Consider the following 13568-nt stretch of genomic DNA (forward strand, 5'->3'; position numbering starts at 1 on the left):
GCACATTACTGGGGGGGGCAGAGGGCACATTACTGGGGGGGGCAGAGGGCACATTACTGGGGGGGGCAGAGGGCACATTACTGGTGGGGGCAGAGGGCACATTACTGGGGGGGGCAGAGGGCACATTACTGGGGGGGGGCAGAGGGCACATTCCTGGGGGGGGGCAGAGGGCACATTACTGGGGGGGGCAGAGGGCACATTACTGGGGGGGGCAGAGGGCACATTACTGGTGGGGGCAGAGGGCACATTACTGGGGGGGGCAGAGGGCACATTACTGGGGGTGGCAGAGACCACATCACTGGGGGGGGGGCAGAGGGCACATCACTGGGGGGGCTGAGGGCACATCACTGTGGGGGCTTAGGGCACATTACTGGGGGGGGCTGAGGGCACATTACTGGGGGGGGCAGAGGGCACATTACTGGGGGGGCAGAGGGCACATTACTGGGGGGGCAGAGGGCACATTACTGGGGGAGGCAGAGGGCACATTACTGGGGAGCAGAGTGCACATTACTGGGGGGGCTGAGGGCACATTACTGGGGGTGGCAGAGGGCACATTACTGGGGGTGGCAGAGGGCACATTACTGGGGGTGGCAGAGGGCACATTACTGGGGGTGGCAGAGGGCACATCACTGGGGTGGCAGAGGGCACATCACTGGGGGTGGCAGAGGGCACATTACTGGGGGGGCAGAGGGCACATTACTGGGGGGTGCAGAGGGCACATTACTAGGGGGACAGAGGACACATTACTGGTGGGGCAGAGGGCACATTACAGGGGGGAGGAGGCAGAGGGCACATTACTGGGGGGAGGAGGCAGAGGGCACATTACTGGGGGGGGCAGAGGGCACATTACTGGGGGGGGCTGAGGGCACATTACTGGGGGGGCTGAGGGCACATTACTGGGGGGGGCAGAGGGCACATTACTGGGGGGGGCAGAGGGCACATTACTGGGGGGGGGCAGAGGGCACATTACTGGGGGGGGCAGAGGGCACATTACTGGGGGGGGCAGAGGGCACATTACTGGTGGGGGCAGAGGGCACATTACTGGGGGGGGCAGAGGGCACATTACTGGGGGGGGCAGAGGGCACATTACTGGTGGGGGCAGAGGGCACATTACTGGGGGGGGCAGAGGGCACATTACTGGGGGGGGCAGAGGGCACATTACTGGGGGGGGCAGAGGGCACATTACTGGGGGGGGCAGAGGGCACATTACTGGGGGGGGGCAGAGGGCACATTACTGGGGGGGGCAGAGGGCACATTACTGGGGGGGGCAGAGGGCACATTACTGGGGGGGGCAGAGGGCACATTACTGGTGGGGGCAGAGGGCACATTACTGGGGGGGGCAGAGGGCACATTACTGGGGGGGCAGAGGGCACATTACTGGGGGGGGCAGAGGGCACATTACTGGGGGGGGCAGAGGGCACATTACTGGGGGGGGCAGAGGGCACATTACTGGGGGGGGCAGAGGGCACATTACTGGGGGGTGCAGAGGGCACATTACTAGGGGGACAGAGGACACATTACTGGTGGGGCAGAGGGCACATTACAGGGGGGAGGAGGCAGAGGGCACATTACTGGGGGGAGGAGGCAGAGGGCACATTACTGGGGGGGGCAGAGGGCACATTACTGGGGGGGGCAGAGGGCACATTACTGGGGGGGGCAGAGGGCACATTACTGGGGGGGGCAGAGGGCACATTACTGGGGGGGGGCAGAGGGCACATTACTGGGGGGGGGCAGAGGGCACGTTCATGAGCAAAAAGTAAATTATTTTATCTTAACAATATTTTCATAAAGAGTGAGCAGTGTAAAGGGTGTGAATACTTTCCTTACCCCTGCATGTGATACAGTGATGTGTACAGTGCGGGTAATATATGTCTGGTGTGTGTGTATATATAGGGTAGCTGCCACTAAAGCAGATTTTGGGCGTATTTTACCTAAGGGTGAAGACCTACATGGCGTTTTTGGGCCGTTTTTACTAAGTGCGTTTTCAGATCGTTAAAAACGCATGCGTTTTTGTCTGTTTTTCCAAAATTGCGCAATGAAAAACGGACAAAAACGCATGCGTTTTCAAAAACGCATGCGTTTTTAAAAAAACGGATGCATTTTTTAATGCATGCGTTTTTAACGATCTGAAAACGCACTTAGTAAAAACGGCCCAAAAACGGCCCAAAAACGCCATGTGTGTCTTCACCCTAAGGGTGAAGACACACGTGGCGTTTTTAGTTAGTGCGTTTTCAGATAGTTAAAAACGCATCCGTTTTTTGCATGCGTTTGTCTGTTTTTCCGAAATTGCGCAATTAAAAACTGACAAAAACGGTACAAAAACGCCACATGTGTCTTCACCCTACGGTGTATTTGGGCCATTTTTAAGCAGTCCGCTGAGGGTGAAGACACACGTGGCGTTTTTAGGTCGTTTTTCATTCGTTTTCAGATCGTAAAAAAAGCAGGCGATTTTGACCAGTTTGAATTCAGATAATTGCTCAAACCTGTCAAAAATGCATGCGTTTTTTATGATCTGAAAACGCACTAACTAAAAACGGCCTAAAAACGCCACGTGTGTCTTCACCCTGAGGGCGCGTTCACACGTTGCGCTTTTGTTGCGTTTTACGCATGCGTTTATCTGTCATGTCGGAGACGCAAGCGATTTCTTTGTAATGATTCGTAATGGGTTTTGTGTGCACTTGTTTAGGTTTTATGGATGCGTCTCTAACGCAGTGAAGTGCTTAATTGGTTGCGTTTGCGTTTAGGAATTAAAGATGGACGGATGCGTTTTGGATGTTACTTTTAAATGTGTGCGTTTTGATTAATGTCAAAGACGCAGGCGTCTGATGATCAACGCGCCGACCAGCTACCATGGACAGTGTTACAACATTACATCATCCGTTTTGATGACGCGGCAGTGAAGTAGAAACTTCTCTCCCAAGGATGTGGGCGCACCACCGCTTGAATCTGGATGTTTCCTTTTTAATATCTTTGGTTAGTACAATGTGTATGAAGTTTATGTATTTTTTTAGGCCATTGTACTTTATAAAGTTAGTTTTGGGCTGTGAAGCAGGATTTCATTGTCCGTTGGTCTTTGTAACTTTACATGTGGATTTGTTGCAGGATTAGTGTTAGGAAGATTTGTCCTTCTTCATGTATGTTTTTGTCTACTTCTTTGCCCTTTTTTTGGTGGTCAAATTTGCTGCTTTCTATCCAAATGTAAGTAATGACGTGTTCCCTGTCTATATTGTTTTATAATAAGTAAAAACTTTTTTTTTTTGTATTTAAAAAGGAAATAAGATTTTGTCCTTTGGAAAATTCACACTGTCACATGGATTCATTTTGGATATTTTATAGATTTATGTGCTCGGCCTCATGCTCACGACCAGATTATATTGTCTGTCCAGTCTCTGTTTGGCCGATGTACAGCATGTATACCATGGTGCTGAGGAAAGGAGCATAGGATTAGCGCAGCTCGCATCCACCCTTCTACATTGGAATATACTGCGCTTGCCGGTGTCTCCCGTTGGAAGTTTTCTTAGGGATACAGAGTGTTACATTGTTGCATCTGTGTGCTGCACTGTTCCGCTCACGTACAGGCCTGTGAGGCCATAGAAGTCTATGTGGCACTTATATCTGTTTCACGTATATATGTCCAGCATGTGTTTGTGTGAACTGTTATTCATTGTTGTATTATATTTAGGTTGTAAGCAGTGTTTTGGGGGGGTTTTTTCATATTTTTTGATGCATATCGGTTTTGTATATCCTTTAATAGACTTTTTTTTTTTTTATGTAAATTGTGGATGACTGCACATCCTATTTCTTCATGAAACTGCATTTTTTTTTTTTTAATTCACACACGGTATGCTGGCTTGGGGCAGGTCTGGAGGGGGATTTTTAACCCCTTCACGTTCTTTTGCATAGATATCCGCCACGGAGCTGTGAAGGTTGTATGAAGATGGCTCACAGGCTGAGCCATACAGAGATGGGCTTTGCTGCATATGCTGCAAAGACCCTTCGCTATCACCCGCGGTCTGTGCTTGCACCAATCGCGTGTGCTAACCTTTTCTTTTCCGCCGGCGGCACTTTAACCCCTTAAGGTCGCAGTGTTTTTCATCTAATTTCTCCCTCTCCCACTTCTAAAAGACTTTATTATTTTTACGTGTACAGAGCTGTGTGAGGGCTTATTTTGTGCAGAACAATTTTTACTTTCCCCTAATTTTTTTTTTTTTTTAACATGACGTGTACTGCAAAGCTTTAAAAATATTCCAAATCTTAAAAAATTACAATAAAAACGCACGTGCTTCACGTTCTTGGGGGCTTTTTTTTTCAACTTTGACTGTGCACACAAAATAACAGCGCTGCTTTATTTGTTGTTTTTGTGCGATTGCATTGACCCCCAGATTTGTTTTTAAAATAATTTTTAAAAATACATTTTCAAACATTAAACTAATGTGTAAAATTTATTACATTTTCGATCTTCGTACGCTAATAACTTTTTTATAATTTGACGCACAGAGCTGTGTGAGGTGTCATTTTGTGCAAAATGAGCCAAATTTTTGGTTCTGTGCCACATTTTGATAATTTTTACTGTAATTTTTAATGTGATATTAAAAAGTTTAAATTTTGCATTTTGGACACATTATTTAAAATGTTGAAAAATTATTAAAACACAAATACTAAAGTAGAGGTGTTATTTTGAGTGCATGGTGAAAGTTGTAAAAACTGAGCACACAAGAACGTTACGCACATGCATTTTGTATTAAATTTTACAACATTTGACATTTTTGAGCGTCTTCCCACTACATGGCATGGAATAATAACTAACATCAGGTGAAATTTAAATTTGTTATGCACAAAAGAAGCCCTCAAACAACTCTGTTCACTGAAAAATAAAATAGGTATTGATTTGGGAAGATGGAGAGCAAGAACTTTGTCAAAAGACCCAGTGTCCTTCAGGGGTTAAACATCGTTGCACAGTCACACACTTGTTGACAGATATGCAGATGCAAATTTGTGTCCTGTGCATGTACGTACCCATGAACGTCTGTGTGATTGATACCTAACTTGTGTGTCTCATTGCCGAAATTCTTTTTTTTTTTTTGTTTTCCTTCAGAATGAATATCTGTTGTTTCATCAAAGTCATGTTGGCAATGGTCTCGTGTAAATGTTGTGCTACTTTAACCCCTATGTTACTCAGTGTATTTTTGCCTTTATGATGCTTCATGTTTCAAATCTTCCCTGTGTAGTTTTTTGGGGAATTTCATGGCTTTCTGGATAGCCGAGCTTTTCGTCACAAAAAAGGACAGAAAAACATCCCCTCCCCTTATACACAAGTCAATGTTTACTTAATAAAAACCAAAACAAAGATACTCACCCTCCGGTGGGCCCGATGCGTAGCACTGCTCCCCCGATGTCCGTGCGGCTCCTCTTCAGGCATACGCGCCCGTATTCTGTCTTCTGCATGACGTCAGCAGCAGTGCATCATACTAGGCGTTGCCCGGGTGAAGAACAATGGCGGTGCCCTGCAGAAGACACAAGATGGGCCTGAAGACGACCAGCACTGCATATTGCGCCCACCGGAGGGTGAGTATCTTTTTTTTTTTTAAATTACAAGGCTGGGCTGGCTGTATACTACTGGGGGAAAGCTGTATACTATTGGGGCAGGCTAGGCTGGCTGTATACTACTGGGGGAAAGCTGTATACTATTGGGGCAGGCTAGGCTGGCTGTATACTACTGGGGGAAAGCTGTATACTATTGGGGCAGGCTAGGCTGGCTGTATACTACTGGGGGAAAGCTGTATACTATTGGGGCAGGCTAGGCTGGCTGTATACTACTGGGGGAAAGCTGTATACTATTGGGGCAGGCTAGGCTGGCTGTATACTACTGGGGGAAAGCTGTATACTATTGGGGCAGGCTAGGCTGGCTGTATACTACTGGGGGAAAGCTGTATACTATTGGGGCAGGCTAGGCTGGCTGTATACTACTGGGGGAAAGCTGTATACTATTGGGGCAGGCTAGGCTGGCTGTATACTACTGGGGGAAAGCTGTATACTATTGGGGCAGGCTAGGCTGGCTGTATACTACTGGGGGAAAGCTGTATACTATTGGGGCAGGCTAGGCTGGCTGTATACTACTGGGGGAAAGCTGTATACTATTGGGGCAGGCTAGGCTGGCTGTATACTACTGGGGGAAAGCTGGCTATATTCCGGGGGGTGGGTGCTGTGACCAATGCATTTTCTACCCTTGGCTTATACTCGAGTCAATAGGTTTTCTAAGTTAATGAAGGTAAAATTATGTGACTTGGGTTATACTCGGGTCGGCTTATACTCAAGTAGATACAGTTATTTGCTTAATATAACAAAATAAAAATTTAGACTTAACCAAAAAAGGGTTTGTTATTTCAACCCCGGCTACACAAATAACAATCAGACAATAAGATGCTTTTTTAACATGTTTATTTAAACTTTAAATCAATGACGTTGCACTTTGCTATGTTAGTCCTTATTTTACACTATTTCTATGTTGATTCTTATTAATACAATAAATTGATTAATTTGAAGGTGAAAGAACGACCTCTTCTGTGGAATGCAAAACACAAGTCCTATGCGGATAATGTAAAACGCAAATTGGTTTGGATAGAAATTTGTAAAAAAGTCCATTCTACGTGGGATACATTGTCTCAACGTGAAAAAGAAACATTGGGTAATTATTGTAAGATCATTAAAAGCAATCACAAAATGAATATCCAACATGTTAACGTATTTTCTCAATTTTTTAATATTGGACTTATTAGAAAATGATCTTCGAAAACGGTGGAGATCCTGTCGTGATCGTTTTCGCCGTGAGGTTGCACAAAATGAGAAAAGTGGGGCTTCACCATCTCGCAAGCGTCCATATCCACATTTTGAAGAACTGCTTTTCCTACTTCCAACACGCTCCCTACGTCCGTAAATTCATTTGAATATTCCAAAACATGACTTGGTTTAACAATTTTAATCATTGTATTTACACTTGGCCGCCAATAAGGATTGTGTGAGTTCATGTGTGTTCATCCATTTTGAGGCTCGTCTTTGTTCTTCTCTCAGCCACATTAGCCGCCAGCAACATTTTCATACAATCTGACGTCAAGCGCAACACTATGATGTCATGTTCTCCGCTGCATCATAGTGAGCAGAGAGAAGACCAAAGAGGATCCTCATGCATCCACAACTATGAGCGGGATCCACAATGAACAAGGGTGCACTGGATTCAGAGTAGTTATTTTCTAGAATGTAATAAATGTTCGAGCTGTGCTTTTGCAAAAAGTCAGGTGGCTGGCAGGCTAGATACTTGGAGACTGAGACAAATGCATTAGGTACCCTTGGCTTACGCAAAATTCAAGAGATAAATGCTTTTTCTCTGTCTGTCTTTTGCTTGTGTATATCCACTTACGAAAATAGCTTACAACATCTGGATTTATGTGACTAAATGCTTCCTAAAATCCAAAAATAAATTAACAAAGTAAAAAATTGGTCATGTTCAACAGAACACAAGGCAACATTTCCGAAGAACCAACCCCAGAAATCCAGGACAGTGACGAACAAGAGGATATTAGGCCGAATGTAAGCCCCAAATCAGCAGATGAGGAGCAACCCGAGCAACCAATGTATGACTATACTGTGTTTGGTGATTCCCCTCCTCAAACAGAAGAATTTGTTCCACGGCCAAGCACCTCACGCAGGGGTCGACGCAAGAACAGTCGCCCTTCAGTTGAAGAAATTTCTCCAATAGAAACTGAAGCTGTACGCATGATGCAAAGAGTTAATACACCAGATATGTATGATGGGTTTGGTACTGCTGTTGCAGGACAGTGCAGGAAACTAGATGAAACAAAAAGAGACACATTTATGTCATTTGTTATGATAATAGCAGAATATTTTGCAAAAACACCAATATTACCACCACTAGCTGTTCCGTTCTTGAACGTAAAATACGTTTTGCTCTAGCAACGCCAAGTTCAAACACCATCCAAGGCCAAATCCGACCCGTCACACATAGGCAGCCGTCAGCAACCGCAGCAACTGTAAATGTTACACAGCGCAGCGCTATCCCCACACAAGTGCAACCACAGGCATATGACCCCGCTTCAAACACATCTTACCTAGGAATGTTAAATGCGGATCTCAGTTCATGGGGCACTGAGGTGCAAACACACGATTTGCAAACTGTCACCCCACTCCCTATATCCACATTTGATTTAGGCCCATCAACATCTGCCGGTTTGAGCCATGTTCCTGAAAAAATTAAAAAAAAATGAATCTTTTAGAATAGTTTTGTTAAAAATTTTGGTCTTGCAATACCTTTATGTTGCAGAATGTTTACATTGTAAAGATATTACTATTTTTCGATTTTCAAAAATTATATTTGTCTCAGGGATACGAAATACTTAATGTGCTAGTTTTAATATATTTTGTTTATTTTGTTGATGTGTAGTCACAAAACTCCAACTCTTTTTAAAAAGGCATATTTGACGGTCATATTTGTTAAAAAATTTACAAATATGATTCAAAAACTTTTTTTTTAAACATTTGCCAAACAATGTCAAATTAAAGTAAACAAACCCCTAAAAATGTAATATTGTAACACAGATACATGGCACCAGCTCCGGCATTTCTGGTGCAATAACATATTTGCATAAGTCTAATAAAGGCATTATGAAAGGTTTAAAGGAAAATAACAATTATATAGTGGGGCAACACACTATGGCACGACGCAAAATGCGTGCGCACATGCGTGTGCAAGATTCTGAAGTGCTGGAGAGACGGTGACGTCAACAAGCTCTCCCGCACACTTGCGTCTGGACAAATTCACATTGTAACGTTGCGCATGCCAAAGCGTGCCTAAGAGCTCATTGACAAGTAAGAATCCTGGGCACTTAAAAATACGGTGCAAGCATGGTGCCCCGTGCCCTAGTGCGTTGCGCCAATTTAAAAGATAGATTTTCATTTAAATCGTTCATACTAGCTTGTTTCAAATAATGTAAATTGTTCTGGCAACAGAACAGCCGGAGCTTGTGCCATTTATGTTTTTAAAATAAAAAAGCACTTTCTAGTGGTAGTTTACCTTTAATAATCCATGAAAAGTCAAATATAATTTTCACATAATTTAAACATAGTTCCATGGAAGGACACATGTCCAAATTTAATCCACTTTTTTTACAACAAAAAATATAAATAAAAAACTGTAGTTTAAGATACCTCGGACTTGGTAATTTTTTGATGCATATGCCTTTATTTTACTTAAAATTATTTTTAAGATACTTGCATTTTTTTGGGACAAATTTTGTCCAATTTGAACATGATAATGTCAAGTTTATCAAAATTCCTTTTTTGACAAACAAAAAATGGAAGTAATTTCACATGTTTAGACTTGTGCATGTGCCCTGCCATTGAATTGTTTGGAACTAATGTGATTTTTTTTTTTGCAGTGATGTTGACTAAGTTGCATAGTTTGATTGTTGAATGTTAACTTTTTATTTTCTTTCAAGTCATACAAAAAAAAAAAAAAAAAATCATTTACTTTCAAAATGTGTAGACAATGATACGAGGGTTTTGATGCAAGAACTCAAGTATCCAGCCATAACGTACTGGCCATTTTTTTTATATTGTAATTTCTATTTATGTTTTGCAAAGTTGAATTTGGAACAGTGAAAAAAAAATGATGGGAATATGTCAATGAAAATATTCCTTTGGCACTATTTTTTAATTGCACACATTTGAGATTGTCTTGAAATTACAAATATAAATCTTAGGCGTCAAAAATATGTGTGATGGAACATACATTTTTGAATATGTTTACTATCAAACTTGAATAAATGCTGTTATTGTTTGTATTTTTTTCTAAAATACCTTTTTTTTTCCAAAGCAATTTCAAATTTTAAAATTTGAAAAAATGAACCTTCAAAAAAATTGTGATGAAAATTGGAGAAATGTACCAAATGTCGGAACTTTTCACGCTACGGTACTCTTTGAACCTTAAGGTGGAACCATTTTCAAATTCTGGCCTGTGTCACTCTAATTTTTTGATATTCGAAAAAAAAAATATCCAGCAGCACAAACAAAAGAAGAAAAAATGAAGAGCGATAGGGTGCTATCCTCAACTCTCACCAACAGAGTCCTAGATGCATATAAAATTGAAAACAGAAGCACTCAAGTTCATTGAAAAACCTGTGTTTTTAGTCCAACCTGTGCCCAGATTGGAATCAAAACACTGTTTTTTCAATGAACTTGAGTGCTGCTGTTTTGGATTTAATATAATTTTTGGATAGCTTTGGAAAACACTAAGATATCCATGTATTTTAACTTTTTTTTTTTTTAATTTTTGGATTAATTAAAAACCAAAAATAAAAAAAAAATGGAAATTAATTTAAAATATTGAAACATCACAAATAAGAACTCAAAACACTGGGTAAAGTCCAATACACTGCTCTCAAATAATTGTACATTGTACATCAGTGAAAAATGTCGGAACATGCATAGCATGCGCAGACACTTTACAGTGAGACATAGATGGGGTATGACTACTCAGAAGATTGTGAAGCCCCAGAGAACTCTGCAGACTTTGTGCCTCCCCAAAAGTGTATAATAGCCCCCGGAAAGTGGCTCCGGGGATCCTATCCATAGCAGGAAGACCCTTACTTGACCAAAGCGTGTAAGTGGGGTAACCCCCAAAATATGACTAAACTCCGATCATTGGTGTAAGTGCGCAATGTCACCTGGGATAGGCAGAAGGCAGCCGCTGCTTCTGTTTCTGAATCCAATTGTGAGCCGGCCCCAGAAGCAGGACGTTAAACTACGTCCCTGTGCGCTAAGTATGTAGCCACAGGAAATAAGTGTAACAAACATGTTCACTGAGGTTGAAAAATCTCAAAACTATTTGAAATACATGTATTTTAAAAAACAAAAAATTAACACAAAATCAAGTTTATTTTCACCAAAATACATACAAATATGCAAGAACACAAATCTAATGAAAATAAAAAAAACTACAGTTGGCTATACTGCCAGGTTACTGCACCTGCATCACTACAAAAATCATTCGTTAATTCATCACGAACACGCCACCCCGAAACAATATGGCAATGACAAAGGTCCCGGGTGGGTTCTCTTAAAGGTTCCTCTCTACGCACTTGCATCATAGCTTCAAAATTGGGTTGACGTATGAAGTTATGAAGAACGCAGCAGGCTTTGACCAAAATATCCACATTATCCACATGAACACAAAGGCAACCACGAAAAATGCGCCACTGATTAGCCAGGATCCCAAATGCACATTCGATAACTTTGCGTGCTCTGGCTAATCTGACATTAAATATGCGCTTACGATTAGTAAGTCCTCTGCTACAAAATGGACGAACCAAATGGGATGAAAGGCCAAAAGCTTCATCCCCAATAAACACCAAAGGCAGACTGGTGCTTGTTCCTGCCAGTGTTATGGGGGTTGGCACATTAATGTGATTCCCAATTAATTGTTTCCCCATTGCACTGGTCTCCCAAATGCGCGAGTCATTGGTGCTGCCATATGACCCAGTCTCAATTGCGATGAAATTGGAGTCAGCATCAGCCAATGCAAGCAGCACAACAGAAAAAAACTTTTTATAATTAAAATATTGGGAACCAGAATTAGGGGGCTGGATGACACGTATGTGCTTGCCATCGAGAGCACCAATACAATTGGGAAAGTTGGTTTTAGCCAAAAAGTTTGCAGAAATTACATCAAATGCCTGCAGATCGGGAAAGGGCATAAATATTGGCTGAAGCTTTTCCCACATGACACCGGCAGTTTCTCTTACAATATAGGATATTGTGCTTTTGCCAATTAGAAACTGTAGATGCAGGGAGCCAGAGCTTTCGCCACTTGCAAGGAACCTGAAAATAAACAATAAGCCAAATTAATAAGGGCACATCATTTATTTAAATTAGTACTTTTTCAACACAGTAAAAACCTAAAGCAAAACCTACCGCAAAGTGACTAATAAACGCTCCGTTGCAGAAATCGCACAACGCATGACAGTTTCTTGTTTTGATAAATCCTAAGAGCACAACTGCAGTAAAAGGTCAAACTGCATGACATTTAGCCGACAGAATGCCTTGAATTTAAGAGGATCCCTGTATTAAGCCAAAAAATAGAGATTAAAATCTATGTATTTTAAAAATGAAAAAAAAAAATAATAATTACCTTCGCAGCTCAGCAAATATTTTACAAAAATGACCATGGGTATCCCTTATCTGGAGCAGAGGGTGGATCCATAATCGTTTTGGCTGGAGACGCTGCAAACGCTTTTTCTACATTCCCAAACACAAAAGAAAAACAAATTTACACTAAAGTTGGGACAAATAGCAGATTAAAACAAAAAAACTTTAAACAAAATTGAAAAAAAAATACCTGCAGAATTCTCCTTGTGTTTGCACTAATTTATTGGCTAAACAGCTGTTTGAAATAATGAACTAATGAGTGCGTGCGTTTGCGTTTGTAAAAGAAAGGATGCGTTTACAAACGCATGCGATTAAACGCACATGTAAAACGCATGCGCTCGAAACGCAATGAAAACGCAACCAAAGCGCAACGTGTGTACGCGCCATGAAAAACACATGCGTTTTTGAAAATGCATTCGCCATTGTAAAGAAAAGCTGAGTAGATGGCAGACCTGGGAAAGTTGGGTCTGTCTGATTAGGTTTAATAAGCAGCAGCTGGAGGTCCTGCACAAGTCCCTGGTGCTGACATTGGCTCCACGTGGGGAGGGAGCGGCCCGAGGAGCTGCCGCAGGGGCTGATACTGTGGGGGACATTTACATAAAGTGTCGGTGTCTGCATTGGCTTTGTTACCGACCTGCTCTGGGAGAGAAGACACACATGTAATATTGTAGAGCTGTGCAGAGACATTGCTGGCGCCGAGACTATTTTCTGTCCCTGGGACCAAAATCTGTCCCGAGCACCAGAAATGTGTCCAACAGTCCCTGCTAGACCAGTTTTCTTTTGGTCTACTTTCCGCCAGTTTACAAGGGCTGCGACACATATTAATTCTGTCTGAGTTTCCACTCCGCCAAAGCCACGCCCCTTTTCGGAGAAGAGTCGGAGCAGACGGAAAAAGTTTTTCTGTCCCCGACAGCTAATAAATAGGTCTGAGAGCAGAAGATGCGGTGAGAGCGACAAAACTGGAGGAAACGCCATAGTAAATGTCCCCCTGTGAGTATTTGGGGGTGGTGAGCAGCAGCTGGGAGGTAGGTACCTCTGTGTGCAGTTACTGCAGGAGAGGCTGAGGAGTTATTTTTCATGTCTTGTTTTGTGTTACTGGCGAATAAAACTGAGGTCACATGTGACCAAACCGCACAGTGTGGATCGTGACTTACTGGTGTATTGTGCCCGTCTACCCCAGGAGACGACCTAATCACTTACAGCATATAATTACAGTGTGGGGTAATATATGTCTGGTATATATATATATATAATTACAGTGTGGGGTAATATATGTCTGGTGTATATATATATATATAATTACAGTGTGGGGTAATATATGTCTGGTGTATATATATATATAATTACAGTGT

The 13568-nt window shown here is 42.4% G+C and overlaps 1 protein-coding gene across 1 annotated transcript; it reads left to right on the top strand.

The window, feature by feature from the left end:
* The first annotated feature begins 5493 nt into the window (after positions 1-5493).
* Positions 5494-7968, top strand: LOC140107060 (uncharacterized). The gene is made up of 4 exons (XM_072131629.1): positions 5494-5565; positions 6544-6685; positions 6777-6930; positions 7509-7968. Exons 1-4 carry the CDS (start codon positions 5494-5496, stop codon positions 7966-7968), a joined length of 828 nt encoding a protein of 275 aa, XP_071987730.1.
* Positions 7969-13568: the final 5600 nt, after the last annotated feature.

Source organism: Engystomops pustulosus, unplaced genomic scaffold, assembly GCF_040894005.1.
Source record: "Engystomops pustulosus unplaced genomic scaffold, aEngPut4.maternal MAT_SCAFFOLD_109, whole genome shotgun sequence".
Taxonomy (NCBI): Eukaryota; Metazoa; Chordata; class Amphibia; order Anura; family Leptodactylidae; genus Engystomops; species Engystomops pustulosus.

Bases quoted from the DNA above. Each gene is read 5' to 3' on its own strand.
- LOC140107060 (XM_072131629.1), top strand. From the start codon at position 5,494: ATGGCGGTGCCCTGCAGAAGACACAAGATGGGCCTGAAGACGACCAGC. The intron at 5,566-6,543 runs GTGAGTATCTTT...ATTAATTTGAAG, and splicing joins CATATTGCGCCCACCGGAGG to GTGAAAGAACGACCTCTTCT. The intron at 6,686-6,776 runs GTAATTATTGTA...TGGACTTATTAG, and splicing joins ACGTGAAAAAGAAACATTGG to AAAATGATCTTCGAAAACGG.